Genomic DNA, 20,541 nt, shown 5'->3' on the forward strand with positions numbered 1-20,541 from the left:
TACATCTTCCTGTATATAGTGATATGGAGCATGCTGGTATAACCTGGGTATCTTCTGTATATAATTGTATATGTACAGCTGGTATAAGTTATACATCTTCTTGTATATAGTGATATGGAGCATGCTGGTATAACCTGGGTATCTTCTGTATATAACTATGTATGTACAGCTGGTATAAGTTATACATCTTCTTGTATATAGTGATATGTAGCATGCTGGTATAACCTGGGTATCTTCTGTGTATAATTATATATGTACAGCTGTTCTAAGTTATACATCTTCCTGTATATAGTGATATGGAGCATGCTGGTATAACCTGGGTATCTTCTGTATATAATTATATATGTACAGCTGGTATAAGTTATACATCTTCTTGTATATAGTGATATGGAGCATGCTGGTATAACCTGGGTATCTTCTGTGTATAATTATACATGTACAGCTGGTATAAGTTATACATCTTCTTGTATATAGTGATATGGAGCATGCTGGTATAACCTGGGTATCTTCTCTATATAATTATATATGTACAGCTGGTATAAGTTATACATCTTCTTGTATATAGTGATATGGAGCATGCTGGTATAACCTGGGTATCTTCTGTGTATAATTATATATGTACAGCTGGTATAAGTTATACATCTTCTTGTATATAGTGATATGGAGCATGCTGTTATAACCTGGGTATCTTCTGTATATAATTATATATGTACAGCTGGTATAAGTTATACATCTTCTTGTATATAGTGATATGGAGCATGCTGGTATAACCTGGGTATATTCTGTATATAATGATATATGTACAGCTGGTATAAGTTATACATCTTCTTGTATATAGTGATATGGGGCATGCTGGTATAACCTGGGAATCTTCTGTATATAATTATATATTTACAGCTGGTATAAGTTATAAATCTTCTTATATATAGTGATATGGAGCATGCTGGTATAACCTGGGCATCTCCTGTATATAATTATATATGTACAGCCGGTATAAGTTATACATCTTCTTGTATATAGTGATATGGAGCATGCTGGTATAACCTGATTATCTTCTGTATATAATTATATATGTACAGCTGGTATAAGTTATACATCTTCTTGTATATAGTGATATGGAGCATGCTGGAATAACCTGGGTATCTTCTGTATATAATTATATATGTACAGCTTATATAAGTTATACATCTTCTTGTATATAGTGATATGGAACATGCTGGTATAACCTGGGAATCTTCTGTATATAATTATATATGTGCAGCTGGTATAAGTTATACATCTTCTTGTATATAGTTATATGGAGCATGCTGGTATAACCTGGGTATCGTCTATATATATAATTATATATGTACAGCTGGTATAAGTTATACATCTTCTTGTATATCGTGATATGGAGCGTGCTGGTATAACCTGGGCATCTTCTGTATATAATTATATATGTACAGCTGGTATATGTTATACATCTTCTTGTATATAGTGATATTGAGCATGCTGGTATAACCTGGGTATCTTCTGTATATAATTATATATGTACAGCTGGTATAAGTTATACATCTTCCTGTATATAGTGATATTGAGCATGTTGATATAACCTGGGTATCTTCTCTATATAATTATATATGTACAGCAGGTATAAGTTATACATCTTCTTGTATATAGTGATATGGTGCATACTGGTATAACCTGGGTATCTTCTGTATATAATTATATATGTACAGCTGGTATAAGTTATACATCTTCTTGTATATAGTGATATGGGGCATGCTGGTATAACCTGGGAATCTCCTGTATATAATTATATATGTACAGCTAGTATAAGTTATACATCTTCTTATATATAGTGATATGGAGCATGCTGCTATAACCTGGGTATCTCCTGTATATAATTATATATGTACAGCTGGTATAAGTTATACATCTTCTTGTATATAGAGATGTGGAGCATGCTGGTATAATCTGGGTATCTTCTGTATATAATTATATATGTACAGCTGGTATAAGTTATACATCTTCTTGTATATAGTGATATGGAGCATGCTGGTATAACCTGGGAATCTTCTGTATATAATTATATATGTACAGCTGGTATAAGTTATACATCTTCTTGTATATAGTGATATGGAGCATGCTGGTATAACCTGGGTATCTTCTGTATATAATTATACATGTACAGCTGGTATAAGTTATACATCTTCTTGTATATAGTGATATGGAGCATGCTGGTATAACCTGGGTATCTTCTGTATATAATTATATATGTACAGCTGGTATAAGTTATACATCTTCTTGTATATAGAGATGTGGAGCATGCTGGTATAATCTGGGTATCTTCTGTATATAATTATATATGTACAGCTGGTATAAGTTATACATCTTCTTGTATATAGTGATATGGAGCATGCTGGTATAACCTGGGAATCTTCTGTATATAATTATATATGTACAGCTGGTATAAGTTATACATCTTCTTGTATATAGTGATATGGAGCATGCTGGTATAACCTGGGTATCTTCTGTATATAATTATACATGTACAGCTGGTATAAGTTATACATCTTCCTGTATATAGTGATATGGAGCATGCTGGTATAACCTGGGTATCTTCTGTATATAATTATATATGTACAGCTGGTATAAGTTATACATCTTCTTGTATATAGTGATATGGAGCATGCTGGTATAACCTGGGTATCTTCTGTGTATAATTATACATGTACAGCTGGTATAAGTTATACATCTTCTTGTATATAGTGATATGGAGCATTCTGGTATAACCTGGGTATCTTCTCTATATAATTATATATGTGCAGCTGGTATAAGTTATACATCTTCTTGTATATAGTGATATGGAGCATGCTGGTATAACCTGGGTATCTTCTGTATATAATTATATATGTGCAGATGGTATAAGTTATACATCTTCTTGTATATAGTGATATGGAACATGCTGGTATAAGCTGGGTATCTCCTGTATATAATTATAGATGTACAGCTGGTATAAGTTATACCTCTTATGTATATAGTGATATGGGGCATGCTGGTATAACCTGGGTATATTCTGTATATAATTATATATGTGCAGCTGGTATAAGTTATACATCTTCTTGTATATAGTGATATGGGGCATGCTGGTATAACCTGGGAATCTCCTGTATATAATTAGATATGTACAGCTGGTATAAGTTATACATCTTCTTGTATATAGTGATATGGAGCATGCTGGTATAACCTGGGAATCTTCTGTATATAATTATATATGTACAGCTGTTCTAAGTTATACATCTTCCTGTATATAGTGATATGGAGCATGCTGGTATAACCTGGGTATCTTCTGTATATAATTATATATGTACAGCTGGTATAAGTTATACATCTTCTTGTATATAGTGATATGGAGCATGCTGGTATAACCTGGGTATATTCTGTATATAATGATATATGTACAGCTGGTATAAGTTATACATCTTCTTGTATATAGTGATATGGGGCATGCTGGTATAACCTGGGAATCTTCTGTATATAATTATATATTTACAGCTGGTATAAGTTATAAATCTTCTTATATATAGTGATATGGAGCATGCTGGTATAACCTGGGCATCTCCTGTATATAATTATATATGTACAGCCGGTATAAGTTATACATCTTCTTGTATATAGTGATATGGAGCATGCTGGTATAACCTGATTATCTTCTGTATATAATTATATATGTACAGCTGGTATAAGTTATACATCTTCTTGTATATAGTGATATGGAGCATGCTGGAATAACCTGGGTATCTTCTGTATATAATTATATACGTACAGCTTATATAAGTTATACATCTTCTTGTATATAGTGATATGGAACATGCTGGTATAACCTGGGAATCTTCTGTATATAATTATATATGTGCAGCTGGTATAAGTTATACATCTTCTTGTATATAGTTATATGGAGCATGCTGGTATAACCTGGGTATCGTCTATATATATAATTATATATGTACAGCTGGTATAAGTTATACATCTTCTTGTATATCGTGATATGGAGCGTGCTGGTATAACCTGGGCATCTTCTGTATATAATTATATATGTACAGCTGGTATATGTTATACATCTTCTTGTATATAGTGATATTGAGCATGCTGGTATAACCTGGGTATCTTCTGTATATAATTATATATGTACAGCTGGTATAAGTTATACATCTTCCTGTATATAGTGATATTGAGCATGTTGATATAACCTGGGTATCTTCTCTATATAATTATATATGTACAGCAGGTATAAGTTATACATCTTCTTGTATATAGTGATATGGTGCATACTGGTATAACCTGGGTATCTTCTGTATATAATTATATATGTACAGCTGGTATAAGTTATACATCTTCCTGTATATAGTGATATGGAGCATGCTGGTATAACCTGGGTATCTTCTGTATATAATTATATATGTACAGCTTGTATAAGTTATACATCTTCCTGTATATAGTGATATGGAGCATGCTGGTATAACCTGGGTATCTTCTGTATATAATTATATATGTACAGCTGGTATAAGTTACACATCTTCTTGTATATAGTAATATGGAGCATGCCGGTATAACCTGGGTATCTTCTGTATATAATTATATATGTACAGCTGGTATAAGTTATACATATTCTTGTATATAGTGATATGGAGCATGCTGGTATAACCTGGGTATCTCCTGTATATAATTATATATGTACAGCTGGTATAAGTTATACATCTTCTTATATATAGTGATATGGAGCATGCTGCTATAACCTGGGTATCTCCTGTATATAATTATATATGTACAGCTGGTATAAGTTATACATCTTCTTGTATATAGTGATATGGAGCATGCTGGTATAACCTGGGAATCTTCTGTATATAATTATATATGTACAGCTGTTATAAGTTATACATCTTCCTGTATATGGTGATATGGAGCATGCTGGTATAACCTGGGTATCTTCTGTATATAATTATATATGTACAGCTGGTATAAGTTATACATCTTCTTGTATATAGTGATATGGAGCATGCTGGTATAACCCGTGTATCTTCTGTATATAATTATATATGTACAGCTGGTATAAGTTATACATCTTCTTGTATATAGTGATATGGAGCATGCTGGTATAACCTGGGTATCTTCTCTATATAATTATATAAGTACAGCTAGTATAAGTTATACATCTTCTTGTATATAGTGATATGGAGCATGCTGGTATAACCTGGGTATCTTCTGTATATAATTATATATGTACAGCTGGTATAAGTTATACATCTTCTTGTATATAGTGATATGGGGCATGCTGGTATAACCTGGGAATCTCCTGTATATAATTATATATGTACAGCTAGTATAAGTTATACATCTTCTTATATATAGTGATATGGAGCATGCTGCTATAACCTGGGTATCTCCTGTATATAATTATATATGTACAGCTGGTATAAGTTATACATCTTCTTGTATATAGAGATGTGGAGCATGCTGGTATAATCTGGGTATCTTCTGTATATAATTATATATGTACAGCTGGTATAAGTTATACATCTTCTTGTATATAGTGATATGGAGCATGCTGGTATAACCTGGGAATCTTCTGTATATAATTATATATGTACAGCTGGTATAAGTTATACATCTTCTTGTATATAGTGATATGGAGCATGCTGGTATAACCTGGGTATCTTCTGTATATAATTATACATGTACAGCTGGTATAAGTTATACATCTTCTTGTATATAGTGATATGGAGCATGCTGGTATAACCTGGGTATCTTCTGTATATAATTATATATGTACAGCTGGTATAAGTTATACATCTTCTTGTATATAGAGATGTGGAGCATGCTGGTATAATCTGGGTATCTTCTGTATATAATTATATATGTACAGCTGGTATAAGTTATACATCTTCTTGTATATAGTGATATGGAGCATGCTGGTATAACCTGGGAATCTTCTGTATATAATTATATATGTACAGCTGGTATAAGTTATACATCTTCTTGTATATAGTGATATGGAGCATGCTGGTATAACCTGGGTATCTTCTGTATATAATTATACATGTACAGCTGGTATAAGTTATACATCTTCCTGTATATAGTGATATGGAGCATGCTGGTATAACCTGGGTATCTTCTGTATATAATTATATATGTACAGCTGGTATAAGTTATACATCTTCTTGTATATAGTGATATGGAGCATGCTGGTATAACCTGGGTATCTTCTGTGTATAATTATACATGTACAGCTGGTATAAGTTATACATCTTCTTGTATATAGTGATATGGAGCATTCTGGTATAACCTGGGTATCTTCTCTATATAATTATATATGTGCAGCTGGTATAAGTTATACATCTTCTTGTATATAGTGATATGGAGCATGCTGGTATAACCTGGGTATCTTCTGTATATAATTATATATGTGCAGATGGTATAAGTTATACATCTTCTTGTATATAGTGATATGGAACATGCTGGTATAAGCTGGGTATCTCCTGTATATAATTATAGATGTACAGCTGGTATAAGTTATACCTCTTATGTATATAGTGATATGGGGCATGCTGGTATAACCTGGGTATATTCTGTATATAATTATATATGTGCAGCTGGTATAAGTTATACATCTTCTTGTATATAGTGATATGGGGCATGCTGGTATAACCTGGGAATCTCCTGTATATAATTAGATATGTACAGCTGGTATAAGTTATACATCTTCTTGTATATAGTGATATGGAGCATGCTGGTATAACCTGGGAATCTTCTGTATATAATTATATATGTACAGCTGTTCTAAGTTATACATCTTCCTGTATATAGTGATATGGAGCATGCTGGTATAACCTGGGTATCTTCTGTATATAATTATATATGTACAGCTGGTATAAGTTATACATCTTCTTGTATATAGTGATATGGAGCATGCTGGTATAACCTGGGTATCTTCTGTATATAACTATGTATGTACAGCTGGTATAAGTTATACATCTTCTTGTATATAGTGATATGTAGCATGCTGGTATAACCTGGGTATCTTCTGTGTATAATTATATATGTACAGCTGGTATAAGTTATACATCTTCTTGTATATAGTGATATGGAGCATTCTGGTATAACCTGGGTATCTTCTCTATATAATTATATATGTGCAGCTGGTATAAGTTATACATCTTCTTGTATATAGTGATATGGAGCATGCTGGTATAACCTGGGAATCTTCTGTATATAATTATATATGTACAGCTGTTCTAAGTTATACATCTTCCTGTATATAGTGATATGGAGCATGCTGGTATAACCTGGGTATCTTCTGTATATAATTATATATGTACAGCTGGTATAAGTTATACATCTTCTTGTATATAGTGATATGGAGCATGCTGGTATAACCTGGGTATCTTCTGTGTATAATTATACATGTACAGCTGGTATAAGTTATACATCTTCTTGTATATAGTGATATGGAGCATGCTGGTATAACCTGGGTATCTTCTCTATATAATTATATATGTACAGCTGGTATAAGTTATACATCTTCTTGTATATAGTGATATGGAGCATGCTGGTATAACCTGGGTATCTTCTGTGTATAATTATATATGTACAGCTGGTATAAGTTATACATCTTCTTGTATATAGTGATATGGAGCATGCTGTTATAACCTGGGTATCTTCTCTATATAATTATATATGTACAGCTGGTATAAGTTATACATCTTCTTGTATATAGTGATATGGAGCATGCTGGTATAACCTGGGTATCTTCTGTATATAATTATATATGTACAGCTGGTATAAGTTATACATCTTCCTGTATATAGTGATATGGAGCATGCTGGTATAACCTGGGTATCTTCTGTATATAATTATATATGTACAGCTGGTATAAGTTATACATCTTCTTGTATATAGTGATATGGAGCATGCTGGTATAACCTGGGTATATTCTGTATATAATTATATATGTACAGCTGGTATAAGTTATACATCTTCTTGTATATAGTGATATGGGGCATGCTGGTATAACCTGGGAATCTTCTGTATATAATTATATATTTACAGCTGGTATAAGTTATAAATCTTCTTATATATAGTGATATGGAGCATGCTGGTATAACCTGGGCATCTCCTGTATATAATTATATATGTACAGCCGGTATAAGTTATACATCTTCTTGTATATAGTGATATGGAGCATGCTGGTATAACCTGATTATCTTCTGTATATAATTATATATGTACAGCTGGTATAAGTTATACATCTTCTTGTATATAGTGATATGGAGCATGCTGGAATAACCTGGGTATCTTCTGTATATAATTATATATGTACAGCTTATATAAGTTATACATCTTCTTGTATATAGTGATATGGAACATGCTGGTATAACCTGGGAATCTTTTGTATATAATTATATATGTGCAGCTGGTATAAGTTATACACCTTCTTGTATATAGTTATATGGAGCATGCTGGTATAACCTGGGTATCGTCTATATATATAATTATATATGTACAGCTGGTATAAGTTATACATCTTCTTGTATATCGTGATATGGAGCGTGCTGGTATAACCTGGGCATCTTCTGTATATAATTATATATGTACAGCTGGTATATGTTATACATCTTCTTGTATATAGTGATATTGAGCATGCTGGTATAACCTGGGTATCTTCTGTATATAATTATATATGTACAGCTGGTATAAGTTATACATCTTCCTGTATATAGTGATATTGAGCATGTTGATATAACCTGGGTATCTTCTCTATATAATTATATATGTACAGCAGGTATAAGTTATACATCTTCTTGTATATAGTGATATGGTGCATACTGGTATAACCTGGGTATCTTCTGTATATAATTATATATGTACAGCTGGTATAAGTTATACATCTTCCTGTATATAGTGATATGGAGCATGCTGGTATAACCTGGGTATCTTCTGTATATAATTATATATGTACAGCTGGTATAAGTTATACATCTTCCTGTATATAGTGATATGGAGCATGCTGGTATAACCTGGGTATCTTCTGTATATAATTATATATGTACAGCTGGTATAAGTTACACATCTTCTTGTATATAGTAATATGGAGCATGCCGGTATAACCTGGGTATCTTCTGTATATAATTATATATGTACAGCTGGTATAAGTTATACATATTCTTGTATATAGTGATATGGAGCATGCTGGTATAACCTGGGTATCTCCTGTATATAATTATATATGTACAGCTGGTATAAGTTATACATCTTCTTATATATAGTGATATGGAGCATGCTGCTATAACCTGGGTATCTCCTGTATATAATTATATATGTACAGCTGGTATAAGTTATACATCTTCTTGTATATAGTGATATGGAGCATGCTGGTATAACCTGGGAATCTTCTGTATATAATTATATATGTACAGCTGTTATAAGTTATACATCTTCCTGTATATGGTGATATGGAGCATGCTGGTATAACCTGGGTATCTTCTGTATATAATTATATATGTACAGCTGGTATAAGTTATACATCTTCTTGTATATAGTGATATGGAGCATGCTGGTATAACCCGTGTATCTTCTGTATATAATTATATATGTACAGCTGGTATAAGTTATACATCTTCTTGTATATAGTGATATGGAGCATGCTGGTATAACCTGGGTATCTTCTCTATATAATTATATAAGTACAGCTAGTATAAGTTATACATCTTCTTGTATATAGTGATATGGAGCATGCTGGTATAACCTGGGTATCTTCTGTATATAATTATATATGTACAGCTGGTATAAGTTATACATCTTCTTGTATATAGTGATATGGGGCATGCTGGTATAACCTGGGAATCTCCTGTATATAATTATATATGTACAGCTGGTATAAGTTATACATCTTCTTATATATAGTGATATGGAGCATGCTGCTATAACCTGGGTATCTCCTGTATATAATTATATATGTACAGCTGGTATAAGTTATACATCTTCTTGTATATAGAGATGTGGAGCATGCTGGTATAATCTGGGTATCTTCTGTATATAATTATATATGTACAGCTGGTATAAGTTATACATCTTCTTGTATATAGTGATATGGAGCATGCTGGTATAACCTGGGAATCTTCTGTATATAATTATATATGTACAGCTGGTATAAGTTATACATCTTCTTGTATATAGTGATATGGAGCATGCTGGTATAACCTGGGTATCTTCTGTATATAATTATACATGTACAGCTGGTATAAGTTATACATCTTCTTGTATATAGTGATATGGAGCATGCTGGTATAACCTGGGTATCTTCTGTATATAATTATATATGTACAGCTGGTATAAGTTATACATCTTCTTGTATATAGAGATGTGGAGCATGCTGGTATAATCTGGGTATCTTCTGTATATAATTATATATGTACAGCTGGTATAAGTTATACATCTTCTTGTATATAGTGATATGTAGCATGCTGGTATAACCTGGGTATCTTCTGTGTATAATTATATATGTACAGCTGGTATAAGTTATACATCTTCTTGTATATAGTGATATGGAGCATTCTGGTATAACCTGGGTATCTTCTCTATATAATTATATATGTGCAGCTGGTATAAGTTATACATCTTCTTGTATATAGTGATATGGAGCATGCTGGTATAACCTGGGTATCTTCTGTATATAATTATATATGTGCAGCTGGTATAAGTTATACATCTTCTTGTATATAGTGATATGGAGCATGCTGGTATAACCTGGGAATCTTCTGTATATAATTATATATGTACAGCTGTTCTAAGTTATACATCTTCCTGTATATAGTGATATGGAGCATGCTGGTATAACCTGGGTATCTTCTGTATATAATTATATATGTACAGCTGGTATAAGTTATACATCTTCTTGTATATAGTGATATGGAGCATGCTGGTATAACCTGGGTATCTTCTGTGTATAATTATACATGTACAGCTGGTATAAGTTATACATCTTCTTGTATATAGTGATATGGAGCATGCTGGTATAACCTGGGTATCTTCTCTATATAATTATATATGTACAGCTGGTATAAGTTATACATCTTCTTGTATATAGTGATATGGAGCATGCTGGTATAACCTGGGTATCTTCTGTGTATAATTATATATGTACAGCTGGTATAAGTTATACATCTTCTTGTATATAGTGATATGGAGCATGCTGTTATAACCTGGGTATCTTCTCTATATAATTATATATGTACAGCTGGTATAAGTTATACATCTTCTTGTATATAGTGATATGGAGCATGCTGGTATAACCTGGGTATCTTCTGTATATAATTATATATGTACAGCTGGTATAAGTTATACATCTTCCTGTATATAGTGATATGGAGCATGCTGGTATAACCTGGGTATCTTCTGTATATAATTATATATGTACAGCTGGTATAAGTTATACATCTTCTTGTATATAGTGATATGGAGCATGCTGGTATAACCTGGGTATATTCTGTATATAATTATATATGTACAGCTGGTATAAGTTATACATCTTCTTGTATATAGTGATATGGGGCATGCTGGTATAACCTGGGAATCTTCTGTATATAATTATATATTTACAGCTGGTATAAGTTATAAATCTTCTTATATATAGTGATATGGAGCATGCTGGTATAACCTGGGCATCTCCTGTATATAATTATATATGTACAGCCGGTATAAGTTATACATCTTCTTGTATATAGTGATATGGAGCATGCTGGTATAACCTGATTATCTTCTGTATATAATTATATATGTACAGCTGGTATAAGTTATACATCTTCTTGTATATAGTGATATGGAGCATGCTGGAATAACCTGGGTATCTTCTGTATATAATTATATATGTACAGCTTATATAAGTTATACATCTTCTTGTATATAGTGATATGGAACATGCTGGTATAACCTGGGAATCTTTTGTATATAATTATATATGTGCAGCTGGTATAAGTTATACACCTTCTTGTATATAGTTATATGGAGCATGCTGGTATAACCTGGGTATCGTCTATATATATAATTATATATGTACAGCTGGTATAAGTTATACATCTTCTTGTATATCGTGATATGGAGCGTGCTGGTATAACCTGGGCATCTTCTGTATATAATTATATATGTACAGCTGGTATATGTTATACATCTTCTTGTATATAGTGATATTGAGCATGCTGGTATAACCTGGGTATCTTCTGTATATAATTATATATGTACAGCTGGTATAAGTTATACATCTTCCTGTATATAGTGATATTGAGCATGTTGATATAACCTGGGTATCTTCTCTATATAATTATATATGTACAGCAGGTATAAGTTATACATCTTCTTGTATATAGTGATATGGTGCATACTGGTATAACCTGGGTATCTTCTGTATATAATTATATATGTACAGCTGGTATAAGTTATACATCTTCCTGTATATAGTGATATGGAGCATGCTGGTATAACCTGGGTATCTTCTGTATATAATTATATATGTACAGCTGGTATAAGTTATACATCTTCCTGTATATAGTGATATGGAGCATGCTGGTATAACCTGGGTATCTTCTGTATATAATTATATATGTACAGCTGGTATAAGTTACACATCTTCTTGTATATAGTAATATGGAGCATGCCGGTATAACCTGGGTATCTTCTGTATATAATTATATATGTACAGCTGGTATAAGTTATACATATTCTTGTATATAGTGATATGGAGCATGCTGGTATAACCTGGGTATCTCCTGTATATAATTATATATGTACAGCTGGTATAAGTTATACATCTTCTTATATATAGTGATATGGAGCATGCTGCTATAACCTGGGTATCTCCTGTATATAATTATATATGTACAGCTGGTATAAGTTATACATCTTCTTGTATATAGTGATATGGAGCATGCTGGTATAACCTGGGAATCTTCTGTATATAATTATATATGTACAGCTGTTATAAGTTATACATCTTCCTGTATATGGTGATATGGAGCATGCTGGTATAACCTGGGTATCTTCTGTATATAATTATATATGTACAGCTGGTATAAGTTATACATCTTCTTGTATATAGTGATATGGAGCATGCTGGTATAACCCGTGTATCTTCTGTATATAATTATATATGTACAGCTGGTATAAGTTATACATCTTCTTGTATATAGTGATATGGAGCATGCTGGTATAACCTGGGTATCTTCTCTATATAATTATATAAGTACAGCTAGTATAAGTTATACATCTTCTTGTATATAGTGATATGGAGCATGCTGGTATAACCTGGGTATCTTCTGTATATAATTATATATGTACAGCTGGTATAAGTTATACATCTTCTTGTATATAGTGATATGGGGCATGCTGGTATAACCTGGGAATCTCCTGTATATAATTATATATGTACAGCTGGTATAAGTTATACATCTTCTTATATATAGTGATATGGAGCATGCTGCTATAACCTGGGTATCTCCTGTATATAATTATATATGTACAGCTGGTATAAGTTATACATCTTCTTGTATATAGAGATGTGGAGCATGCTGGTATAATCTGGGTATCTTCTGTATATAATTATATATGTACAGCTGGTATAAGTTATACATCTTCTTGTATATAGTGATATGGAGCATGCTGGTATAACCTGGGAATCTTCTGTATATAATTATATATGTACAGCTGGTATAAGTTATACATCTTCTTGTATATAGTGATATGGAGCATGCTGGTATAACCTGGGTATCTTCTGTATATAATTATACATGTACAGCTGGTATAAGTTATACATCTTCTTGTATATAGTGATATGGAGCATGCTGGTATAACCTGGGTATCTTCTGTATATAATTATATATGTACAGCTGGTATAAGTTATACATCTTCTTGTATATAGAGATGTGGAGCATGCTGGTATAATCTGGGTATCTTCTGTATATAATTATATATGTACAGCTGGTATAAGTTATACATCTTCTTGTATATAGTGATATGGAGCATGCTGGTATAACCTGGGAATCTTCTGTATATAATTATATATGTACAGCTGGTATAAGTTATACATCTTCTTGTATATAGTGATATGGAGCATGCTGGTATAACCTGGGTATCTTCTGTATATAATTATACATGTACAGCTGGTATAAGTTATACATCTTCCTGTATATAGTGATATGGAGCATGCTGGTATAACCTGGGTATCTTCTGTATATAATTATATATGTACAGCTGGTATAAGTTATACATCTTCTTGTATATAGTGATATGGAGCATGCTGGTATAACCTGGGTATCTTCTGTATATAATTATACATGTACAGCTGGTATAAGTTATACATCTTCTTGTATATAGTGATATGGAGCATGCTGGTATAACCTGGGTATCTCCTGTATATAATTATATAAGTACAGCTAGTATAAATTATCCATCTTCTTGTATATAGTGATATGGAGCATGCTGGTATAACCTGGGTATTTTCTGTATATAATTATATATGTACAGCTGGTATAAGTTATACATCTTCTTGTATACAGAGATTTGGAGGATGCTGGTATAATACAAGCTTTACATTATTATATCATGTACAATAAGCAAATACTTCTTTCATAATGTTAATCTGTATGAAATGCAAGAAGTCACAAGATAATAAAATAATGGTAATAATTCTTCACGGTATGACTTAATTCTTTGCATCTTCTCGTCCAGCAGGCAGAGGGCGACGAATCTTTGAAGGAAGGTGCCAGTTACCACCAGGTGGTTGAGAAATCACTAAAAAACTGCAAAGGGAGGAATTTTCAAATAGGAAAAATGTTGCAGTCATTTCACACGTGTGTAACTACAGATGAACAGATTCTACTGGAACATTACTTAGAAGCATGGAGGGAGCTAATAAAGTAAGTTTCCTTCTCCATATAGAAGAGAGCTATGAGACTACTCCTCCTCCTGCAGGGTGATACATATAGAAGAGAGCTATGAGTCTACTCCTCCTCCTGCAGGGTGATATATATAGAAGAGAGCTATGAGACTACTCCTCCTCCTGCAGGGTGATACATATAGAAGAGAGCTATGAGTCTACTCCTCCTCCTGCAGGGTGATACATATAGAAGAGAGCTAGGAGTCTACTCCTCCTCCTGCAGGGTGATATATATAGAAGAGAGCTATGAGACTACTCCTCCTCCTGCAGGGTGATATATATACAAGAGAGCTATGAGACTACTCCTCCTCCTGCAGGGTGATACATATAGGAGAGCTATGAGACTACTCCTCCTCCTGCAGGTTGATACATATAGAATAGAGCTATGAGACTACTCCTCCTCCTGCAGGGTGATATATATAGAAGAGAGCTATGAGACTACTCCTCCTCCTGCAGGGTGATATATATAGAAGAGAGCTATGAGTCTACTCCTCCTCCTGCAGAGTTATACATATAGAAGAGAGTTATGAGTCTACTCCTCCTCCTGCAGGGTGATACATACAGAAGAGAGCTATGAGTCTACTCCTCCTCCTCCTGCAGGGTGATACATATAGAAGAGATCTAGGAGTCTACTCCTCCTCCTGCAGGGTAATATATATAGAAGAGAGCTATGAGACTACTCCTCCTCCTGCAGGGTGATATATATAGAAGAGAGCTATGAGTCTACTCCTCCTCCTGCAGGGTGATACATACAGAAGAGATCTAGGAGTCTACTCCTCCTCCTACAGGGTGATACATATAGAGGAGAGCTATGAGTCTACTCCTCCTCCTGCAGGGTGATTGTAAAGGATTTGCCTGACACAGCTTCTGTGTCGACGTCCGTGGTTAATCAGCCTGCATCTGTTCCTAGCTCTGCTAGAGTGACTCGATCTGCTACCACTCAGGCTGGTAGGCTGAGGAGTGGGAGAGACTATCGCAGCTTGGCCAGACGGTTCTAGCTCCCGCCCTCGGTCTATGTATACCTTCATGTGCTGCTTGTCCTTTGCCTATGATTCTCTCTGTTTCCTGGCTCTGCTGTTCCTGCTCTTACCATTGACCTCTGCTTCATATTGACCCTGGCTTGACTGACTATTCTTCTGCTCTGCTTTTGTTACCACGTACACTCCTGGTTTGACTCGGCTCGTCCACTTCTCTGTTGCTCACGGTGTTGCCGTGGGCAACTGCCCCACTTCCCTTTGCTTTTGTGTACCCTTGTCTTGTTTGTCTGTCGTCCACATATTGAGCGTAGGGACCGTCGCCCAGTTGTACGCAGTCGCCTAGGACGGGCTCTGCAAGTAGGCAGGGACTGAGTGGTGGGTAGATTAGGGCTCACCTGTCTGTCTCCCTATCCTGACATTACATAATCACAGGCCATTTAACTTTTCTACACTGGTCCCTGACACACTATGGACCCCCTTGAGGCCCTGGCTCAGCAAATGCAGGGTCTCTCCTTACAGGTCCAAGACCTGGCTCAGAGGTGCAACCAGCGTGATGCTACCCAGGCAGTGTCCTCCACCCCACCTCTTGAACCCCACCTCAAGTTCCCTGACCGGTTCTCAGGGGATCGGAAGACTTTTTTCTCCTTTCAGGAAAGTTATAGGCTCTATTTCCGTTTAAGGCCCCACTCCTCAGGTTCTGAGAGCCAGCGAGAGGGTATAATTATGTCCCTGCTCCAGGACAGCCCCCAGGAATGGGCCTTCTCCTTGGCCCCTGACGCCCTTGAACTCTCTTCTGTTGACCTTTTTGTTTCGGCTCGAGGACTCATCTATGATGAGACTGACAAGACTGCCTTTGCCGAGAGTCAGCTGGTGACCTTACGTCAGGGTAAGAGACCCGTTGAGGAGTACTGTTCTGACTTTAGGAAGTGATGTGTAGCTTCTCAGTGGAATGACCCTGCCTTGAGGTGCCAGTTTAGATTGGGTCTGTCCAACGCTCTGAAAGACCTGTTAGTTAGTTAGTTAGTTAGTTAGTTAGTTAGTTAGTTAGTTAGTTAGTTAGTTAGTTATCCCTCTTCTGACTCTCTAGATCAGGTTATGGCTTTAGCGGTACGTCTTGTCCGACGTCTCAGGGAACGACGACTTGAACGTTTTTGTGCATTCTCATCTGGCTCCCCTATGATGGCCCCAGAGGTTCCGTTGCTTCGTTCTTCCACGGAAAACTCGGATGAACCAATGCAACTCGGGGCCTCCGTGTCTCCCCAAAAACGTAGAGCGTTCCGCAGGAAGAAAGGTCTCTTCTTCTACTGTGGGGATGACAAGCATCAAGTGAACGACTGTCCTAGACGTAAGAATAAGCAGCCGGAAAACTTCTGCGCCTAAGTGACCATCGGGGAGGTCGCTTGGGCGCACAGGTATTTCCTGTATACATGAAACCTAATAAGATCTTGCTTCCCTTTCAGGTCTCTTTTTATGGTAGGTCTTCCACTGGCAGTGCCTTCGTGGATTCAGGGTCTTCTGATAATATTATGTCTGTGGAATTTTCTATGTCTCTAGCTATGCCATTGATTGATTTGCCTAAACCTGTCCCGGTAGTGGGTATCGACTCCACTCCACTTGCTAATGGTTATTTTACGCAGCATACCCCTGATTTTGAACTCATTGTGGGCTCCATTCTTTTGGAGCAGTGTTCTGTGTTGGTAATGCAGGGATTATCGTCCAATTTGGTTTTAGGCCTTCCTTGGTTGCAGATGCATAATCCCACGTTTAACTGGAATACTGGGGATCTTACTAAATGGGGTAATGAATGCTTGACGTCCTGTTTTTCTATTAATTTGCTTTCTCTCGCTGAGGAGGTAAACACTCTTTCGCTGATGTTTTTTCTAAAAAAGCTTCCGAAGTGTTACCTCCTCATAGAGAATATGATTGCGCAATTGATTTGGTACCAGGAGCTAAGCTCCCTAAGGGTAGGATATTTAATCTCTCTCTTTTCCCGAACGTGAATTCATGAGAGAATATATCCAGGAAAGCCTGTCCAAGGGTTACATTCGTCCCTCTACTTCTCCGGTAGGTACTGGCTTCTTCGTAGGGAAGAAAGGTGGTGGTCTCAGGCCGTGCATCAATTACCGAAACTTGAATAAAGTCACTGTAAGGTACTAATATCCACTTCCTCTGATTCCTGATCTCTTCAATCAGGTTCAGGGGGCCCAATGGTTATCTAAGTTTAATCTTCGGGGGGCTTAAAACCTTATCCGAATCAGAGAAGGGGATGAGTGGAAGACTGCGTTTAACACGCCCGAAGGTCATTTCGAATACCTCATCATGCCCTTTTGGTTGTGTAATGCTCCCGCAGTCTTCCAGAATTTCATAAATGAGATTTTAAGAGACTATCTGGGGGTATTTCTTGTAGTGTACCTTGATGATATACTTGTGTTTTCCAAGGACTGGTCCTCCCACATTGAGCATGTCAGGAAGGTGCTCCAGGCCTTTCGGGAAAACAAACTCTTTCCTAAAAATGTGTGTTTGGGGTGCAGGAGATACCATTTTTGGGTCAAATCCTCACTCCTAAAGAATTTTGCATGGACCCTGCCAAGGTTCAGGCTGTTACTGAATGGGTCCGACCTGCCTCCCTGAAGGCTTTACAGTGCTTACTGGGGTTTGATAATTATTACAGGAGATTTATAGCTAACTTCTCGGTCATCGCTAAGCCTCTTACGGACCTTACTCGCAAAGGTGCCGATCTCCTCCACTGGCCTCCGGAGGCAGTCCAGGCTTTTGAGGTCCTTAATAGGTGCTTTATCTCTGCCCCAGTGCTGATTCGGCCTAACCAGATGGAGCCATTCATCGTGGAGGTTGACGCCTCTGAGGTGGGAGTGGGTGCTGTCTTGTCCCATGGTACCAGGTCCCTCACCCATCTCCGTCCCTCTGCCTACTTCTCCAGGAAATTCTCCCCCACTGAGAGTAACTATGATGTTGGCAACCGTGACTAAATGGGCATTTGAAGAGTGGCGCCACTTCCTGGAGGGGGCTAGGCACCAGGTAACGGTCCTTACTGACACACAAGAATCTGGTTTTCCTAGAATCTGCCCGGAGGCTAAACCCGAGACAAGCTCGATGGGCGTTGTTTTTTACTAGATTCAACTTTGTGGTTACCTATAGGGCTGGATCTAAAAATATTAAAACTGATGCGCTGTCGATTAGCTTCATGGCCAGCCCTCCTCTGGAGGAGGATCCTGCTTGTGTTTTGCCCCCAGGTATCCTCTATTGATTCTGACTTAGTCTCCGAAATTGCGGCTGATCAAGGTTCAGCTCCAGAGAACCTTCCTGAGAACAAACTGTTTGTTCCCCTGCAATTCCAGCTAAGGGTACTCAGGCAGAATCATGACTCTGCACTATCTAGCCATCCAGGCATCCTGGGTAACAAGCACCTCATTTCTAGAACCTATTGGTGGCCTGGGTTGCTTAAAGACGTTAAGGCCTACATCGCCGCTTGTGAAATTTGTGCTAGGTCCAAGAATCCCAGGTCCCGACCAGCGGGCTTACTATGTTCTTTGCCCATTCCCCAGAGAACTTGGACCCATATCTCCATGGATTTTATCACCGATCTGCCTCCATCCCAAGGCAAGAAGGTGGTGTGGGTTGTAGTAGACCGCTTCAGTAAGATGTGCCACTTTGTGCCCCTCAAGAAACTACCCAATGCCAAGACGTTAGCTACCTTGTTTGTCAAACACATCCTGCGTCTCCATGGGGTTCCTGTCAATATTGTTTCTGACAGAGGGGTACAATTTGTTTCTTTGTTTTGGAGAGCCTTCTGTAAAAAGTTGGAGATTGATCTGTCCTTCTCCTCGGCCTTCCATCCTGAAACTAATGGCCAAACTGAGAGGACTAATCAGTCTCTAGAACAATATTTAAGGTGTTTTATCTCTGACTGCCAAGATGATTGGGTCTCCTTCATTCCCCTCGCCGAATTTTCCCTCAATAACCGGGTCAGTAACTCGTCAGGGGTCTCCCCCTTTTTCTGTAATTTTGGATTTAATCCACGGTTCTCCTCCGTTTCACCTGGTGGTTCCAACAATCCCGAGGTAGATGTGGTTCATCCGGAACTGTGCACAGTCTGGGCCCAGGTTCAGAAGAACCTTGAGGCATCCCAGAGCATACCAAAGACTCAGACAGATAAAAGACGTTCTGCTAACCCCTTGTTTGTGGTCGGGGATTTGGTGTGGCTGTCTTCAAAAAATTTGCGCCTTAAAGTTCCGTCTAAAAAATGTGCTCCCTGGTATATAGGGCCATACAAGGTCATTGAGGTCCTTAACCCTGTCTACTTCCGGCTGGAGTTACCCCCGTCTTTTCAAATACACGACGTGTTCCATGCCTCCCTCCTGAAACGCGGCTCCCGGTCCTTGGCTACCTCGAGGAAACCTCCTGTCCCTGTTCTTACCCCTGAAGGGGTAAAATTTGTGGTGGCCAAGATTGTGGACAGCAGGATGGTCCAAGGCATCCTCCAGTACCTGGTCCATTGGAGAGGATACGGGCCTGAGGAGAGGACTTGGGTACCCGCCCGGGATGTTCACGCCGAGTTATTGCTCAGGAAGTTCCATCTTC

At 36.6% G+C, this 20,541-nt stretch overlaps 1 protein-coding gene across 2 annotated transcripts in view; it reads left to right on the forward strand.

The window, feature by feature from the left end:
- The window catches only part of LOC142682183 (ceramide-1-phosphate transfer protein-like), a 39,376-nt gene that overhangs the window by 15,892 nt on the left and 2,943 nt on the right, over window positions 1–20,541 (forward strand). For both annotated transcript variants that reach the window (XM_075847306.1, XM_075847307.1), the window contains exon 3: window positions 14,758–14,945. In XM_075847306.1, the coding sequence (XP_075703421.1) occupies window positions 14,758–14,945 (188 nt within the window). The remainder of the gene's footprint in view (window positions 1–14,757; window positions 14,946–20,541) is intronic.

Source organism: Rhinoderma darwinii (assembly GCF_050947455.1).
Source record: "Rhinoderma darwinii isolate aRhiDar2 chromosome 3 unlocalized genomic scaffold, aRhiDar2.hap1 SUPER_3_unloc_11, whole genome shotgun sequence".
Taxonomy (NCBI): Eukaryota; Metazoa; Chordata; class Amphibia; order Anura; family Rhinodermatidae; genus Rhinoderma; species Rhinoderma darwinii.